Raw genomic sequence first — 19670 nt, 5'->3', positions numbered from 1 at the left:
GGTTTTTGGATGTGATGCTCAGCCTTTGCCCATCGAGGGAGACAAACATACATTTAGAGAGAGTGTGATCATGTAATATATTTCACACTGGCTAAGGCCTTGGAGAGATGGATGAAGTACCATGGCATGAAAGTACTGAGAGTTGAGAACTGAGAAAAGGCCTTGGTGTTTAATGGCTGTCTGCTTGCTTAGGATATTCTGACATTTATTCCAATATTTATTCAGGTATTTCCATATTACTTCTATATCTCATTCAACTGATATCTAAACTCAGCTACACCAGCTCTGTCAGGAGGAATGGGCCAAAATTCACCCAACTTATTTTGGGAAGCTTGTGGAAGGCTACCCGAAACGTTTGACCCAAGTTAAACAATTTAAAGGCAATGCTACCAAATACTAATTGAGTGTATGTAAACTTCTGACCCACTGGGAATGTGATGAAATAATTAAAAGTTTAAATAAATCCTTCTCTCTACTATTATTCTGACATTTCACATTCTTAAAATAAAGTGGTGATCCTAACTGACCTAAAACAGGGTATTTTTACTAGGATTAAACGTCAGGAAATGTGAAAAACTGAGTTTAAATGTATTTGCTAAGGTGTATGTAAACTTCCAACTTCAACCTTTGATATGAGACTCGAAATTGAGCTCAGGTGAATCCTGTTTCCATTGAACAACATAGAGTTGTATCCACAACTTGATTGGAGTCCACTGTAGTAAATTCAATTGATTGGACATCATTTGGAAAGGTACACACCTGTCTATATAAGGTCCCAGAGTTGACAGTGCATGTCAGAGCAAAAATCAAGCCATTAGGTCAAAGGACATATCCGTAGAGCTCAGAGACAGGATTGTGTCAAGGCAAAGATCTGGGGAAGGGTACCAACACATTTATTAAGCATTGAAGGTCCCCAAGAACACCATGGCCTCCATCATTCTTAAATGGAAGAAGATTGGACCCACCAAGACTCTTCCTAGAGCTGGCCGCCTGGCCAAACTGAGCCTTGGTCAGGGAGGTGACCAAGAACCCGATGGTCACTCTGACAGAGCTCCAGAGTTCCTCTGTGGAGATGGGAGAACCTTCCAGAAGGACAACCAATCAGGCCTTTATGGTAGAGAGGCCAGACGGAAGCCACTCCTCAGTAAAAGGCACGACAGCCCACTTGGAGTTTGCCAAAAGGCACCTAAAGGACTCTCAGACCATGAGAAAAAATATTATCTGGTCTGGTGAAACCAAGATTAAACTATTTGGCCTGAATACCAAGCGTCACGTCTGGAGGAAACCTGGCACCATCCTTACGATGGTTGTTGTTATGTTTTTCAGCGGCAGGGACTGGAAGACTAGTCAGAATCGAGGCAAAGATGAACATAGAAAAGTACAAAGAGATCCTTGATGAAAACCTGCTCCAGAGCGCTCAGGACCTCAGATTGGGGCGAAGGTTCACCCTCCAACAGGACAACAACCCTAAGCACACAGCCAAGACAATGCACGAGTGGCTCCGGGACAAGTCTGTAAATGTCCTTGAGTGGCCCAGCCGGAGCCAGAGTCTCTGGGGAGACAGCGACGCTCCCCATCAAACCTGACAGAGCTTGAGAGGATCTGCAGAGAAGAATGGGAGAAACTCCCCAAATACACGTGTGCCAAGCTTGTAGCATCATGCCCAAGAAGACTCGAGGCTGTAATCACTACCAAAGGTGCTGAGTAAATGGTCTAAATATTTATGTAAATGTGATATGTCTGTTTTTTTATTCCTAATACATTTGCTAAACATTTATAAAAACCTGTTTTTGCTTTGTCATTATGGGGTATTGTGTGTAGATTGATGACGAACAAAAAACAACAATTGAATCCATTTTAGAATAAAAAAATATGGAAAAGTAAAGAGGTCTGAATACTTTCTGAATGCACTGTAGTAGTCCCCTTTAGTATCAAAGTTTAGTATTGAAGACCTTATAAGTAAGTACTAGGTACTTATTATACACATACCTACTGTAGTAACGACATATATGTGATATTATATTTATTTATTACCTTGCACTTACCACATGAATACCTTCAAGTCACTTTGTTTCTAAGGACTTTGCCTTCATTTACCATAACTGTTTGTATTAAAAGGGCTGTAAAATGAAGTTGTGTCTGTTTCCAAGTAGATACAATGTAGTTACTTGTGAAATACCACCACATTGGATGATTCCATCCCATGAAGACAACAGTAAATACGTCTGTGATCTTACCCTGTTATCTCACTTACAGGGTAGATACAAGGTAAGAAGGCTTTAAAATGAAGCCATTGCTAATACCATGCAAACACCAGATACTTGCAGGTCAACTAACGCTCTTAATGATTTAGCCAAATTATTGTGTAGACACAAGTCATTTTCCTATAGTTACTAGGTATGTACAGTGCCTTCAGAAAGTATTCACAACCCCTTGACTTTTTCCACATTTTGTTGTGTTACACCCTGAATTGAAAATGTAATACATTGAGATTCTGTGACTGGCCTACACACAATACCCCATATGGTCAAAGTGGAATAATATTTTTAGAAATTTGTACAAATTAATTAAAATTGAAAATCTGAAATATCTTGAGTCAATTATTATTCAACCTCTTTGTTTTGTCAAGCCTAAATAAGTTCAGGAGTAGAAATGTGCTTACAAGACACATAATAAGATGTATGAACTCACTCTGTGAGCAATAATAGAGTTTAACATAATTATTTTATGAAAAGTGAAAAGTGTTGTTTCATGGTACCACCTTCACACTTGAAGGGTAGGTACACGGTAAGAGGGCTGTAAGATTAAGCCGTTGCTAATAACATGTAAATACCAGATACTTGCAGGTCAACTAACGCTCTTTAGGATTTAGTCAAATTATTGTGTAGACATTTTTTTTAACCTTTATTTAACTAGGCAAGTCAGTTAAGAAATTATTATTATTTACAATGACAGCCCAAACCCAGACTACGCTGGGCCAATTGTGCGCCGCCCTATGGGACTCCCAATCACAGCCGGTTGTGATACAGCCTGGAATCGAACCAGGGGCGGTAGTGACACCTCTAGCACTGAGATGCAGTGCCTTAGATCGCTGCGCCACTCTGGAGCCCATAATGTACCACATCATTTTCTTGGAGTTACTAGGTATGTATGTTGTAACGGCTGTAAAATTAAGTGGGGTCTGTTTCCAGGTAGATTCCAGGTAGATCCCACAAAGACCACAGCAAATCTGTCTGTGATATTACCCTGTTGTTACGTGATACTAGGCTGTAAAATGAAGCTGTTCATATCAAATACCTTCACGTTTACTGCCGTGCAATATAAAAGTGGGAATATTTCAAGTTTAATTAATGAAAATCAACAAGAGGTCAGTAGAAACACATTTGTATTAATGTACAATCATATAACCATACAAGTTAGCACCACAACAAAAGTGAACTGCATTTATATCTATGTAGAAACCAAACTGCCGGCTAAACACCATTCATTTGAATGGAAGGCTAATACGTTCATATATAGCAATCTTTTAATTCCGGTATGATAGTCAATATGTGTACTAACAGATGATGCCACTTTCAAGGCTATAAAAAGAAGGATGGCTATAGATTGTGGTGAGCTTGTACATCATTGGTGACATAAGAGATTTGGATATAATGATGAGATACCTACTGTATGTCTCCGCCCTAAAATGTATATATTTTTTGTCCATGTCTCTGGTGACATTGAAAAGTAGCTAGCTTAGTGTATTCATAGCAACACTAACAAGTCAAATCCGGGTAACATAATTTTGAAAATTTGTCACAGTAGAAACATTTTAAAAACACATACACATTTTTGTTGATATTTTCTCACAATGTAAGTATAATTGTGCATACTAATGCTATATTGTGCACTATATGCAAGACAAAAAATAATGTTGATTTCGTATCAAATACATAGCGTTTTACTGCAGACTTTTACTTTGAAAACCAAATTCGAAAACTGGAGAGTTAAGTACATGCAGTGATTTATATCGGAATTATGTTTGTACATGTTTATTCTAGTGCCGACACTCTGCTGGCACGCTAGTTAATTTAAGCTAACGAATCGCTATTGTTATTGCATTGTGTGTTAGTATGCTAGCTAGCTTAATTTTCTAACTTAGCTTGTTTTTGTACAGATTGTATCTAGCTCTTTTGAGTGTTTAGATACTGTCTTGTTAGGAGATAATATGCTTGTGGAAATGTTTTATGTACGCATAGTTTGTGTATACTCGTTTAGTAAATTTGCAGCATTTCTTCTGTTAAGTGAAATAGACTGTTATCTTCCTTCTCATCTGCTTTGGCTAGCAATCTTCTATGTTAGCTCATGATTGGAATGTAGGCCTAGTCATTCTAGTGGGCCTCCCTTCAGAGAACATCAACAAAGCCGCAATTTTAGGAGTTGAGAAATAAACGTAGTATCACTAGAAAGCTGGGATATAACTCTTTTTAAATGTATCCATTAAAATATGTTTTTCCCTGCGATTGTAGCAAGAAACAGGCCTAATATTTGTTAATTATTAGAGACGCGAAGACGGTTAGACTTGGCTTTCCTTTCACGCCTCCCCTGAAACTCTCTGGTGCCCCCCTGGGGGGCGCACCTCACACTTTCCAAACCTCTGTTCTAATACAATGTGCTTCTACTTACCTCTGGTTGATTCTCAATAAATAAGCTTCACTCTGAGATGTGTGCTTGTCTTTATTGTGAAATGTTCACACTTTTAAATTGCACTGTAGTAAACTTGAAAGTATTTGGTATGTACATGGTAATATGAACAGCTTCATTTTATGGCCTTCTTACACCGTACCTACGCTGTAAGAGTGAAGGTGGTATCATGTAAAAAAAAAAAAAAAAAAAAAAAAAGGGTACGATCACAGACAGATTTGCTGTCATCTTCGTGGGATCTACCTGGAAACAGACAACACTTTATTTTACAGCCCTGTTACAACATACAGTGCCTTCAGAAAGTATTCATACGCCTTGACTTATTCCACATTTGTTGTGTTACAGCGTGAATTCAAAATGGATTTAATAGATTTTTTTCCTCACCCATCTACCCACAATTCCCCATATGTTTTTAGACATTTTTGCTAATTTATTGAGAATGAAATACAGAAATATCTCATTTACATAAGTGTTCACACCCCTGAGTAAATACATGTTAGAATCACCTTTGGCAGCGATTACAGCAGTGAGTATTTTTGGATATTCTCTAAGAGCTTTGCACATCTTGATTGTCCAATCAATTAAAAAAAAATGTTTTTATTCTTCAAGCTTTGTCAAGTTGGTTGTTGATCATTGTCTTACCATAGATTTTCAAGCCGATGTAAGTCAAAATTGTAACAAGGCCACCCGGGAACACTCAATGTCATCTTGGTAAGTAACTCCAGTGTATATTTGGCCTTGTGTTTTATGTTATTGTCCTGCTGAAAGGGGAATTTGTCTCCAAGTGTCTGTTAGAAAGCAGACTGAACCAGGGTTTCCTCTAGGATTTTGCCTGCGTTTAGACCTATTCCATTTATTTTTATCCTAATAAATGCCCTATTCCTTGCTGATGACAAGCATTCCCATAACATGATGCAGCCACCACCATGCTTGAAAATATGAAGGGTGTTATGTGATGTGTTGTGTTGGGTTTGCCCCAAACATAAATATTTGTATTCAGGATGCAAAGTTAACTTCTTTGCCACATTTCTTCAGGTTTTACTTTAGTTTCTTATTGCAAACAAGATGCCTGTTTTGGAACATTTTTATTCTGTACAGGCTTCTTTCTTTTCACTCTGTCATTTAGGTTAGTATTGTGGAGTAACTACAATGTTGTTGATCCATCCTCAGTTTTCTCCTATCACAGCCATTAGACTCTGCAACTGTTTTATTAAACACCATTGGCCTCATGGTGAAATCCCTGAGCAGTTTCATTCCTGTCTGGCAAATGAGGTAGGAAGGACGCATGTATTTTTGTAGTGACTGGGTATATTGATACCCCATCCAGCGTGTAATTAATAACTTCATCATGCTCAAAGGGATATCCTCTCTTGGGTAGGGGGCAGTATTTTCACCTCTGGATGAAAAGCGTGCCCAAAGTAAACTGCCTGTTACTCAGGCCCAGAAGCTAGGATATGCATATACTTGGTAGATTCGGATAGAAAACACTCTGAAGTTTCTGAAACTGTTAAAATAATGTCTGTGATTATAACAGAACTGATATGGCAGGCGAAACCCCGAGGAGAAACCATCCAGGGGGGAAAACAAGTGAAGTCTTCTATGAGATACCCTTATTATTAGGAACCTGGTTGCAGTTCCTATGGCTTCCACTAGATGTCAACAGTCTTTAGAAATTGTTCAATGTTTTTCTTTCGAGAAATGAAGAAGTAGGGCTGTTCATTGTAAGTGTCACTCCAGGTGGATACTGTTTTGGTGCACGTGAACTGGAGTGCGCTTCACGTTGTTTTTATCCTGTATTAGAAACAGGTTATTCCGCCTTATATTTTTTGCGATTATTTACGTTTTAGGGTACCTGAGGTTGGATTAGGAACGTTGTTTGAAATGTTTGGGCCAAGTTTACAGGTATCTTATTAGATACTTTGTAGGCATGTTGGGCGAGTTGAAAACAATGTATTTCTGAATCAAACGCGCCAAATAAATTGACATTTTTGGGACATAAAGAAGGACATTATTGATTAAAAGGACCATCTGTGATGTTCCTGGGACAGTTTGGAGTGCCAACAGAAGAAGATCTTCAAAGGTAAGGCATTCATTATATCAGTATTTCTGACTTTTGCCTGGTTGAAATAGGATTTTCATGTGTTTGTACGCGGGGCGCTGTCCTCAGATAATCGCATCGTTTGCTTTCGCCGTAAAGCCTTTTTGAAATCTGACACAGCGGCTGGATTAACAAGTTAAGCTTTATTTTGATGTATAATACATATATTTTCAAGAATGTTAAATATTTGAATTTCGTATATTTGAATTTCGCGGTCTACAATTTCACCGGATGTTGGCCAGGTGGGACGTTACCGTCCCACCTGCCCATAAGAAGATATTCAATGTCTGCTTTTTTTACCCATCTACTATTGGGTGCCCTTCTTTGCAAGGCATTGGAAAACCTCCCTGATCTTTGTTGTTTAATCTGTGTTTCAAATTCACAGCTCGACTGAGGGACTTTACAGATAATTGTATGTGTGGAGTAAAGAGATGAGGTAGTCATTAAAAGAATTACGTTAAACACTATTATTGCACACAGAGTGAGTCCAGGCAACGTATTATGTGACTTATTAAGCAGATTTTTACTCCTGAAGTTATTTAAGCTTTCCATAAAAAAGAGGTTGAATCAAGACATTGCAGCTTTTCATTTTTTAATATTTGGAAACATTTTGAAAAACACTTTGACAAGGTGGGGTATTGTGTGTAGGCCAGTGACACAACATCTCCAGTTTAAATTCAGGCTGTAACACAACAAATGTGGAAAAAGTCACAGGGTGTGAATACTTTGTGAAGGCACTGTACATACCTAGTAACTTCAGGAAAACGACTTAGTACATTATGTCTACACAATCATTTGACAAAATCATTTGTTGACCTGCAAGGATGTGGTATTTACATGGTATTAGCAACGGCTTCATTTTAACCCCCTTACTTTGTACCTACCCTGTAACTGTGAAGGTGGTCCTATGATACAATAGGGTAAGATCACAGACATATTTGCTGTTGTCTTCATGAGATGGAGTCCAATGTGGTCCAATGTGGTGGTATTTCACAAGTAACTACGTTGTATCTACCTGGAAACAGACAACCTGGTTTTACAGTTTTACACTAATTAAGCATGTAGTACTTACTTACTTGGTTCCAGGTAATTACATTTGGGACTAAATTGTTAACATGTATTTACTTTTTGTTACTAGTTATTTACCTAGTTATTACCTAGTAAATATCGTGCTGTAAAATGAAGGGTTACCAGGCACTCATTATGCAACCCAGGGGAATGCACCAAACTGTAACCAGATAATAACCATGTTGTAACCCAGACTCACCTCCATCCCCAGCAGTTTCAGGGCTTTGGGCTGGAAAGGTAACAAAAACATGGTTATTGAGAAATCAACACCGTCAAGGGGAATTCGTCACATAAAAAAAATATGCACACACATAAAGGAACACAGACAGACCCACTTCCACACACTCACAAGGCCAAGTGTTCAAATACAGAGAGAAATGCCATCGTGGTCTCAGAGCATTTCATATTATTCTGTCCTTAAAAGTGAAATACTCTATGTAGGATGATATGTTACGTTGTGTTTGGTATGTATTCATTTGTGGATCTCCATCATAAATGTTGTATGTAATGTTATGAATTACAATTTGTATGATATGTTAAGAATTGCAATTTGTACAACATGTTACGAATTGGAATTTGTATGTCTTTTGAATTTGCAACACGTACAATATCCTATGATTTTGCAAAACATATGTTGCTAACATTAGCCAGGGGTTGCTAGGTGTCTAATGCTAACTTTAGCTAGCTGGCTAACGTTAGCTAGGATAAGGGTTAGGGTTAGAAGTCAAGGTTAGGATTAGGCTTAGGGGAAAGGTTAGCTAACATTCTAAGTAGTTGCTAATTAGTAAAAATGCTAAGGTTGTCTGTAATGAGATTTGAACAAGCAACCTTGGGGTTACTAGACGGTTGCATTATATGCCCACCTATCCACCTTGACCAACAACACTTCTTTCATTTTTGCCTTAAGTAACCTTCTATCTTATGTAACAATACCAAATGTAACATATCATACTAATTTGAGTGTCCCGGATTTACTTTTACTATGTTACCTCTTTGAGACCAGTCTGGAAATGCATACAGTGCATTCAGAAAGGATTCAGACCACCTCCCCTTTTCCACATTTTGTTATGTTACAGCCTTATTCTAAAATTGATTAAATACATGTTTTTCCTCATCAATCTGCACACAATCTATCCCCAATCTACATATCATCCTAACCAATCTGCCCTCCAAATACACCTCTGCTGTCTTCAACCAGGATCTCAGCGATCACTGCCTCATTGCCTGCGTCCGTAATGGGTCTGCGGTCAAACGACCACTCCTCATCACTGTCAAACGCTCCCAAAAACACTTCAGCGAGCAGGCCTTTCTAATCGACCTGGCCTGGGTATCCTGGAAGGATATTGACCTCATTCCATCAGTAGAGGATGCCTGGTTATTCTTTAAAAGTGCTTTCCTCACCATCTTAAATAAGCATGCTCCATTAAAAAAAAATAGAACCAGGAACAGATATAGCTCTTGGTTCACTCCAGACCTCACTGCCCTTGACCAGCACAAAAACATCCTGTGGAGTTCTGCATTAGCATCGAATAGCCTCTGTGATATTCAACTTTTAAGGAAAGTAAGGAACCAATATACACAGGCAGTTAGGAAAGTAAAGGCTAGCTTTTTCAAACAGAAATTTGCATCCTGTAGCACAAACTCCAAAACGTTCTGGGACACTGTAAAGCCCATGGAGAATAAGAGCACCTCCTCCCAGCTGCCCACTGCACTGAGGCCAGGAAACACTGTCACCACCGATAAATCCACGATAATTGAGAATTTAAATAAGGAATTTTCTACGGCTGGCCATGCTTTCAACCTGGCTACCCCTACCCCGGTCAACAGCCCTGAAGCCCCCACAACAACTTGCCCAAGCCTCCCCCATTTCTTCTTCACCCAAATCCAGATAGCTGATGTTCTGAAAAAGCTGCAAAATCTGGACCCCTACAAATCAGCCGGGCTAGACAATCTGGACCCTCTCTTTCTAAAATTATCCACCGAAATTGTTGCAACCCCTATTACTAGCAGGTTCAACCTCTCTTTCGTATCGTCTGATATCCCCAAAGATTGGAAAGCTGCCGTGGTCATCCCCCTCTTCAAAGGGGAGACACTCTAGACCCGAACTGCTACAGACCTATATCTATCCTACCCTGCCTTTCTTCGGTCTTCGAAAGCCAAGTTAACAAACAGATCACAGACCATTTCGAATTCCACCGCACCTTCTCCGCTATGCAATCTGGTTTCCGAGCTGGTCATGGTGCAGTTCATCCACGCTCAAGGTCCTAAACGATATCATAACCCCCATCAATAAGAGATAATACTGTGCAGCTGTATTCATCGACCTGGCCAAGGCTTTCGACTCTGTCAATCACCACATTCTTATCGGCAGACTCAACAGCCTTGGTTTCTCAAATGACTGCCTTCGCCTGGTTCACCAACTACTTCTCAGACAGAGTTCAGTGTGTCAAATCGGAGGGCCTGTTGTCCGGACTTCTGGCAGTCTCTATGTGGGTGGAACAGGGTTCAATTCTCGGGCCGACTCTTTTCTCTGTATACATCAATGATGTCGCTCTTGCTGTGGATGATTCCCTGATCCACCTCTACGCAGAAAACACCATTCTGTATACATCTGGCCCTTCTTTGGACACTGTGTTAACTAACCTCCAGACGAGCTTCAATGCCATACAACTCTCCTTCCGTTGCCTCCAACTGCTCTTAAATGGAAGTAAAACTAAATGCATGCTCTTCAACCGATTGCTGCCCACACCTGCCCGCCTGTTCAGCATCACTACTCTGGACGGTTCTGACTTAGAATATGTGGATAACTACAAATACCTAGGTGTCTGGCTAGACTGTAAACTCTCCTTCCAGACTCACATTAAGCATCTCCAATCCAAAATTTAATTTAGAATTGGCCTCCTAATTCGCAACAAAGCATCCTTCACTCATGCCGCCAAACATACCCTCGTAAATCTGACTATCCTACCGATCCTTGACTTCGGCGATGTCATTTACAAAATAGCCTCCAACACTCTACTCAGCAAATTGGATGCAGTCTATCACAGTGCTATCTGTTTTGTCACCAAAGCCCCATATACTACCCACCACTGCGACCTGTATGCTCTCGTTGGCTGGCCCTCGCTTCATATTCGTCGCCAAACCCACTGGCTCCAGGTCATCTATAAGTCTTTGCTAGATAAGGCCCCGCCTTATCTCAGCTCACTGGTCACCATAGCAGCACCCACCCGTAGCACGCGCTCCAGCAGGTATATTGCACTGGTCATCCCCAAAGCCAATTCCTCCTTTGGCCACCTTTCCTTACAGTTCTCTGCTGCCAATGACCCGAACATACTGCAAAAATCACTAAAGCTGGAGACTCATATCTCCCTCACTAACTTTAAGCACCAGCTGTCAGAGCAGCTCACAGATCACTGCACCTGTACATAGCTCATCTGTAAATAGCCCATCCAACTACCTCATCCCCATACTGTTATTTATTTGATTTATGTTGCTCCTTTGCACCCCAGTATCTCTACTTGCACACTCATCTTCTTCTATCACTCCAGTGTTTAATTGCTATATTGTAATTTTTTCGCCACTATGGCCTATTTAATGCCTTACCTCCCTTATCCTGCCTCATTTGCACACACTGTATATAGACTTTTTCTATTGTATTATTGAATGTATGTTTGTTTATTCCATGTGTAACTCTGTGTTTGTTGTTTTTGTCGCACTGCTTTGCTTTATCTTGGTCAGGTCGCAGTTGTAAATGAGAACTTGTTCTCAACTAGACTACCTGGTTATAATGACAAAGCAAAAAATTTACAAAGCAAAGCAGTGCGTAATGACAAAGCAAAACAGGTTTTTAGAAAATGTTTCAAATGTATTAAAGATAAAAAACAGAAATACCTTACTTACTTAAATATTCAGACCCTTTGCTATGAGACTCGAAATTGAGCTCAGGTGCATCCTGTTTCCATTGAAAATCGGCGAGATGTTTCTTCAACTTGATTGGAGTCCACCTGTGGTAAATTCAATTGATTGGACATGATTTGGAAAGGTACACATCTGTCTATATAAGGTCTCACAGTTGACAGTGCAGTTCAGAGCAAAAACCAAACCATGAGGATTGTGTCGAGGCACAGATCTGTGGAAGGGTACCAAACAATGTCTGCAGCATTGAAGGTCCCCAAGAACACTATGGCCTCCATCATTCTTAAATGGAATAAGTTAGGAACCACCAAGACTCTTCCTAGAGCTGGCCGAAAGGCCAAACGAGGGAGAAGGGCCTTGGTCAGGGAGGTGACCAAGAACCCAATGGCAGAGTTCCACTCTGGAGTTGGGAAAACCTTCCAGAGGGACAACCATCTCTGCAGCACTCCACCAATCAGGCATTTATGGTAGAGTGTCCAGAAGGAAGCCACTCCTCAGTAAAAGGCACATGATAGCCTGCTTGGAGTTGCCAAAAGGCACCTAAAGGACTCTTAAACCATGAGAAACAAGATTCTCTGGTCTGATGAAGCCAAGATTGAACTCTTTGGCCTGAATACCAAACATCACGTCTGGCACCATCCTTAAGGTGAAGCATAGTGAAGCATGGTGGTGGCAGCATCATACTGTGGGGATGTTTTTCAGCGGCAGGGACTGGGAGACTAGTCAGGATTGAGGGAAAGATGAACAGAGGAAAGTACAGCGAGATCCTTGATGAAAACCTGCTCCAGTGCGCTAAGGACCTCAGACTGGGGCGAAGGTTCCCCTTTCAACAGGACAACGAGCCTAAGCACACAGCCAAGACAATGCAGGATTTGCTTCGGGACAAGTCTCTGAATGTCCTTGAGTGGCCCAGCCGGAGCCCGGACTTGAACCAGTTTGAACAACTCTGGAGAGACCTGAAAATAGCTGTGCAGCGACACTGCAGAGAAGAATGGGAGAAACTCCCCAAATACAGGCGTGCCAAGCTTGTAGCATCCTACCTAAGAAGACTCAAGGCTGTAATCACTGCCAAAGATGCTTCAACAAAGTAAAGGGTCTGAACACTTATATTTCAGTTTTTTATTTGTAATACATTTGCAAACATTTATAAAAACCTGTTTTTGCTTTTTCATTATGGGGTAATGTGTGTAGGTTGATGAGGGGGATTAAAACAATGTAATACAATTTAGAATAAGGCTGTAACGTAACAAAATGTGGAAAATGGCAAGGGGTCTGAATACTTTCTGAATGCACTGTATGTTCCAACACAATTAAACAGCACAACTGTCCTGTTCTAGACCAACAGTAACCGGTTCGAGACCAGACAGTAACCGGTTCTAGATCAACAGCAATCTGTTCTAGATAAACAGTAACCTGTTGTCTTTAGATAGTAACCTGTTACTGTAACCTGATATATTTCATCTCTGTGTGTTTGTCTGTGTAAGGGGGTGGCTGGCTAAATGGAGCTCTATGCAGCAGCAGACACTCAGATGCATTTTAAAGCAGGCTGTGTACAAATTATGCATTAATGAGCCATCATGTGACCTGCTTCCCCAACTGCTGGTAAAAATAACTCAGGCCTCCTGTGGGGATGTTGATATCTGCACCTATTTCAGGATTATTCCTACCCCATTGTGTGTTTGTTCATGTATTCACACTGCTGTTTCATCTAAGATGACACTGTCAGTGTGCCCAAATCCTTTTAAAACAGATCACAGCTCATTTAGATGTCTACCTCTTTGTCTTGCATCCTCTGTCTCTCTTGTTCTATCCTTCACTTTTGCTCTCTTTTCAACCTCATGCACACGTGCATACACACTGCATAGTCATTGGCTGATGTTGATGGACTAGACATTGCTCTACACAATAGTCCTAGAATAGTGATTTTCTATAGTTGACAGTTAGTCTGTTCTTCAAGGAGCCTTGTCTTGAAGGAGACCTTGAAACTGAAAAATCAACAACAAAAATCTCTATAGACGGTTTAGTTGAGAACGTCACAGAAACTATGTGCACGCTCCACTGGGGCAGAAGGCCCTGTCTTGTTGTGATACTGGATGGCCAGATAGCTAGCAACAATGACAAGAAAATGCCATGTGGGAAATCTTAAGTAGCTCGTTTCGATTAGTTTTATCCTGATACCATGTCTGGTTTTTAAGTGTTTTGACTGATGGCACATCTATGCTGTTATGGCTCAAATTCACTAGCTAGCTAACTACCAACTGTAACAATGTATTTGACTTTTTTTATGTTTTCAATAAACATTGAAAACGGACTGTAGTTTACATGTGGTAAACAACCTAAGCCAACCCTGTCTGTTTTGCTCCATAGTTGCGCACACCTCAGTTTTGTTGCTTAACAACCAACCCATCTATTTCACAACCGTTGTTCCCGAGCAGTATAGTGCAGTGCAGTTTGGCACTGATCTCTGCGTTCTATTGCTAGTTTGTGAGAGTTTGCAGGCAGAGGGAGAAAAGGAGACCGTATCCCTAGTGCAGACTTAGACGTAGAGGGATATGCATATTTATGTATATTAGTTTACAGCATCGTCCCTTGATCACACAAAAAAAGGTTACGTAAGTACCAAATTTACATCACTCCAAAAGTGAGGCTCGTGTTGGCTTTCACTGAAAGCATACCTGAGGTGAGTTTACCAGATTACTAATAGTAGGTTTGTTTATAGTACCCAAGACCAGTCTGGGAGTTAATTTGACCAAAAGGAACTAAAGCATAAGTACTGTAACACATTGAATGTTCGATTCAATTGATCCCACAGAGACAAGTAGACATGCAGACACATGCACATGCATCATTAGCAGAATAGGAAACTGTAAAGCTGGTCCGCCACTCACTCTTTTGGGTCCAAAGAGGTTATGATACAGAGTTCTAAACCTCTTCCTGGTGTAGTTGCATCGGTAAGCTCCGCCCATCAAGTACTCAAAGACCAATCCGATGTCAATGAGACTAATGCGGTAGTCTGGTGGCAGGTTACCCTGGGGACCAAGAGATTGGTCAGACAAAACCGCACACCCCCATGACAGCTGAGCATACGATGGTGAAAGGAAGGGAAAACGCCCCACACAAATCATACACACTTCACTTCACACATCTACGCACTTGTTTGGTGTTAATAATAATACGTGATTAGTTGATTCACCTTCAAGTAGATCCAACTGAACACTGGATATTCTTGCTTAGAAAAAACACACAAGGTCAGTGAGTATACAGCACAAGGCCAAGGAGAGATGGGAGACACAGACCCCCCGATAAGATCACAGAGTTTATAACCTAGTTTAAATGAACTTATCTGAGCTTAGTTTAATTTAACTTAGTTCAACAGCACTGAGATAGACATCAGTATACTGTACTCTGAGAGAAGAGGGGTAGAGGAGTAAAGGAAGGAGGAGGAAGAGGGGAAAGAAGAGGAAGACCACGAAAATAGGGGAAATGTTAAGGGGAAGATGGAAAATTACAAATCTTGAGGAAATTGAAAAATATACAAATCTGATCAATGCTTACTTAATTTGCCTGATCACTCTGTGCTAATTTGCATTTGTAACGTATGACCAGATCGTATCAGGGGTTCAGTGCTGGAAGAGAAAGACGGACAGACGTCTGAAGATGAGGATAACAGGAGGACAAATGAGAGAGCGTTTTTTGATAGAAATGGACCTTCATCATCCACCTTCAGTTAGAAATCAGAGCTCTCTGATCCAGTGAGAGCTGGGGGAGGGAGAAATCGGGAGGATGGGCTGGGACAATGATCATACATCGACGGATGATTTGATACCATCTCATCCACTGCCCCTGGTCACTTTTAGTGGAACGCTCCCTGTATTCCCTTGTCAAAAAGCGCTCCATTTGGTTTCTGTTATCCCAGTAAAGCCTCACAATTATCCAGCCAAAGCACAGAGGCAACACTGTGGGTGAACCCCAAAGCAGGATGTGCTTGTGTATTTTTTCACACGTTAATATGAAACGTACCACTATAACCTTCTCCTTCCACCTCATTGAACGGCCTAAACCTTGTAGTGTGAACACACTGTATCCCACATTGGCTTCACAGTATCTATTATGATGTCAGAGTCCTCCCCTGCCATTACCTTCAAACAAACTGGGTGGGCAGGATTTGAACTTATGGGACGACTTTATTGGTTCCATTTCATCAGACAAGCTCAATCAAACAAAGCTAAAGTAGTTGAAAGAAAACATATAACATTTGTTTACCAGGTCTGCTTACACTCTCATATGGTTGTCCAAAGTACTGGCAATCATATTAATTATGTATGGGCCTCCAAGTCAATCAATTGCAGATAAGAGCAAAGCGCACTGTGGGAGCAGATAAAGGAAAAACACACTACAGGTTCACTCAGAATCTTTAACTCTGCATTTTATAGACAGGTGAGGTTTTGTCCTGGGTGTGTCTTCCTCTCTGCTGGCTGTGGTCAATCCCTTCTTTCCTTGATCCCTTTCCTTTCCTAGCTCTCTTTATTTGACTCTTTTTCTCCCTCCCTTTTCTTTCTTCCTTTCCTAGCTTCCTTTCCTAACGTCCTTTCCTTATTGCTTTCCTCTCTACTGGCCGTGGTTAATCCCTACCACATACATGTGAACTCCTCCTTTTCTTTCCTAGATTCCTTTCTCTCCTTTTTCTTTCTCCCTTTCCTTTCCTCCTTTCCTAGATCCCTTTATTTTCCTAATTTCCTAGCTTCCTTTCCTTTTCCCCTTCCCTATTTCCCTTTCTTTATTTCCTTTCCTTTCCCAGCTTATGTTCCTTGTTTCCTAGCTTCTGTTTCTTCTCTACCTTCTTTTCCTCACCTCCTGCCCTATCTAGGAAAGGAGGAAAGGAAGCTAGAAAAGGAGGAAATGAAAGGAAGCTAAGAAAGGAGTAAAATAAAGGGCATTAGGAAAGAAGGAAAGGGAGCAAGGAAAGGAATAAAGGAATCTAGGAAAAGAGATAAGGGAAGTATGGAAGGAAAGGAAGTCAGGAAAGGAGAAAAGGAAGAGAGAAAGGAGGAAAGGAAGCTAGCAAAGAAAAGGAAAAGGAGGAGTTCACATGCATGTGGTAGGGATTAACCACAGCCAGTAGTGAGGAAAGGAAAGGAAGAAGGAAAGGAAGTTAGGAAGGGACGAAAGGAAGCTAGGAAAGGAAGAAAGTAAAAGGGTGAGAGGAAAGGAATCTAGGAAATAAAAGGAGGAGTTCCAATGTATGTGGCATTGGTTAACCACGTCGAGTATATGGCGTTAGTGTTGGTTTTAGTGACATGCTAGTTTTAGTCACAGCTAGTTTTAGTTACAGGCTAATGCGGGGCTGCAGCTGGATGCATCTCGATTAGTATATGTGCTATCTGACATAAGAAAATGCTCTGATACAGCATAATCATTCTGATCAAACCTACAGTGCCCTTCTCCTTTATCTTCAATTGATTGCATTGGGCAATTGTACTGTATATGGCAACTAACTGATGAATTGGGGCCATTGTATATGTCAACTAACTGATTAACCTTTATTTAAAAAATATGTAACAATTACTGTAACAACTTGCCTTCATGATGCTAGGTACGAAAGTCTGAACCCAACTAGTTTTTATCACAGGTAACTTCAGGTTGTCTCATTCCAGCACCAGGGGCTCCAGGGGTTAGAGTTCAGGGGCAAGTTACACACTAAAGCCAATAACAAGCATCAATAAAAATGCCTGAAACCCGATTCTTCACACTTCTACCGAAGTGTGCAGTAGCACACTCCTGCTCATGGACTTAACAATGGCGTCCCTTCATCTGATGCTTACACTAACAATTGGATGCTTTTAAATCCATGATGGGCAATTGCACACTTCAAGAGAGGGGTTGGGAATCATGATGTAGCCAATGACAGTCTAAACTTTCCTCCAGAGAGAGAAAAGGGGAACAGTATACATTTGGGCCACCCTGGTGAAAGCAATGCATCCTACTACTGCACACCAATACCATACATTCACTAGTACCATACCTTCACACAGCAGGACAAGAGGAAAGAGGAAAACACAGATATTTGGTTAAAAAACCTATGGTTAAATATTTGTGTTTTAAATGAACTATTATTACCCATTGTTTTATCTTTATTCAACTGCCAACCACTTGCCCTTCATCCACACAATATTTCTGTACCCTAAACCTGCCCGCCTCACAGATATAACCCGCTGGACTGCGGCTTTTGAGTCAACCTGAGTATCACTAGTGTGTGTTGCGCGTGTGTGTGCGTGCATGTGTGTGTGTGTGTGCCACGTGCATGTGTGTGTGCGTGAGATTCATTAGTCCAATCCTGAAGTACCGGAACCCTTCTCACCCTGCGTACAGAGCTAAGGGTTCTGGGAAGTTCAGATCGTGGATGGTTACACCATGACTCACTGTAACCTCTACAGCTCTCCCATTGTAGCACATGTTACTGCAATCCATTATGCTTTCGATTAATCTGATTCGAATACGGATGCTGCTGACCTTTCTATGAGCTCTCACTAGAGGTCATAATCTTTGAATTAAGGACGCACATTTGCGTACAATTGTTTTGTACATAGGTACTGTAGTCCGCGTCAGATTATTATCTAAAGGATTTTGGGTAACACTATCACAAATTTAATAATAACTTATTAGTGAACGATTATAAACTATTAACAACTAAACATTCCGTTATTTGTAAACATTATACACATTTATAAGAATATACTGTGTAGGCCGTATTATAAGTATTATAAGTCTTACAATTCAAAAGCATGTATAACATTTGAAATTACAAGCATTTAAGGGTATAATAGCTTGTTCATTAAAGCTAATAAAGTTAGTGCCTTTGGTGTATTATGGAATAGAATCAGTATTAGAGGGCTAAGGGACAAGCAAGACAGACAGCGAGACAGAGAGTAGTGGAGAAATGAATGCCTCATATGCACTCAACAGTCCAATCTCAGACTGGCTCTATAATGAATGACATGATGATGTCGTACACACTCAATCCTCGAAGAGACACTCAATTTGGCGTAAGTTACACATATAGCAATACATAATGGCAGCTCATTTGAGTATTTGGGCCTAGGCTATGTTAACTGTGACAACACATTAGAGGTGGCCTTCCCTGGTTTAAGGTCAGATCCGCAGGACTACAATACGTTTGACCAATCTAGGGTGTTGTGCATATGGGTACATAATACCGCGTTGGACTCAAAAGGAGTGAGTGTGTACAGAGCAAAAGAAAGAGTAATGGGAGGGTAGAGAGAGACAAAAAGACGGAGACATCTCTAGCAGCCGCGGCTATAACCCCAGCTGAAAAGGAAAAATCCCGGCTCCTAATGCGCTGTTGAGCAACAATAGCGATCTACAGAGCTAAACGCAATCTGCAAACAAAAGCAACACAAAGTCTAGACCAATAGAACAGTGCTGCCCTTGCGTTCGCACACAAGCTAACATTCACACCGACGCCTACGCGGTCACACACTCTTAACTGTACCTTTTTGACGCTTCTGACCAGGTGGTGCAGTGTGTTTGGATGGTCCATGCCTCTGACAATAACAAACACAAGCACAGTTCAGTCCGTGAGTCACGCCCCGACCTGCAGCAAGTTGCAGAGCTACGACAAACGGTTCATTTGAATCAAGTACCACGCTGTAGGTATAGTATTATGCTGTTGTTCATAATGAACACGTGTGAAGGACGTCATATCGTCTTATGTAGCTGCTATTCAGGAATGCATACCTTACAGAGGAGAACAATGTTATGACTGTTTTGATACATTCCATATACATGGAGTCAGTGGAGAGGTCAGAGTCAGAGCTGTCAGCCATGGGGGAGCTGTAGTGAAGTACCGTGTTGTAGAGCTCCTCCAGTCTGGAGAGGGTGAGGA

General features: G+C 40.9%; 1 protein-coding gene across 1 annotated transcript in view; it reads right to left on the bottom strand.

Moving 5' to 3' along the window:
* Positions 1–19670, bottom strand: part of trpm3 (transient receptor potential cation channel, subfamily M, member 3) — a 114077-nt gene that overhangs the window by 48809 nt on the left and 45598 nt on the right. Inside the window, 5 exon segments of the mRNA XM_023979230.2 lie at positions 8052–8081; positions 14656–14796; positions 19278–19313; positions 19315–19329; positions 19633–19670. Of these exon segments, the coding sequence (XP_023834998.1) occupies positions 8052–8081; positions 14656–14796; positions 19278–19313; positions 19315–19329; positions 19633–19670 (260 nt within the window).

This window comes from Salvelinus sp. IW2-2015, linkage group LG33 (assembly GCF_002910315.2).
Source record: "Salvelinus sp. IW2-2015 linkage group LG33, ASM291031v2, whole genome shotgun sequence".
NCBI lineage: Eukaryota > Metazoa > Chordata > Actinopteri > Salmoniformes > Salmonidae > Salvelinus > Salvelinus sp. IW2-2015.
Note: the sequence above shows the minus strand (reverse complement) of the source record. Positions and strands in the feature narration are given on the sequence as shown.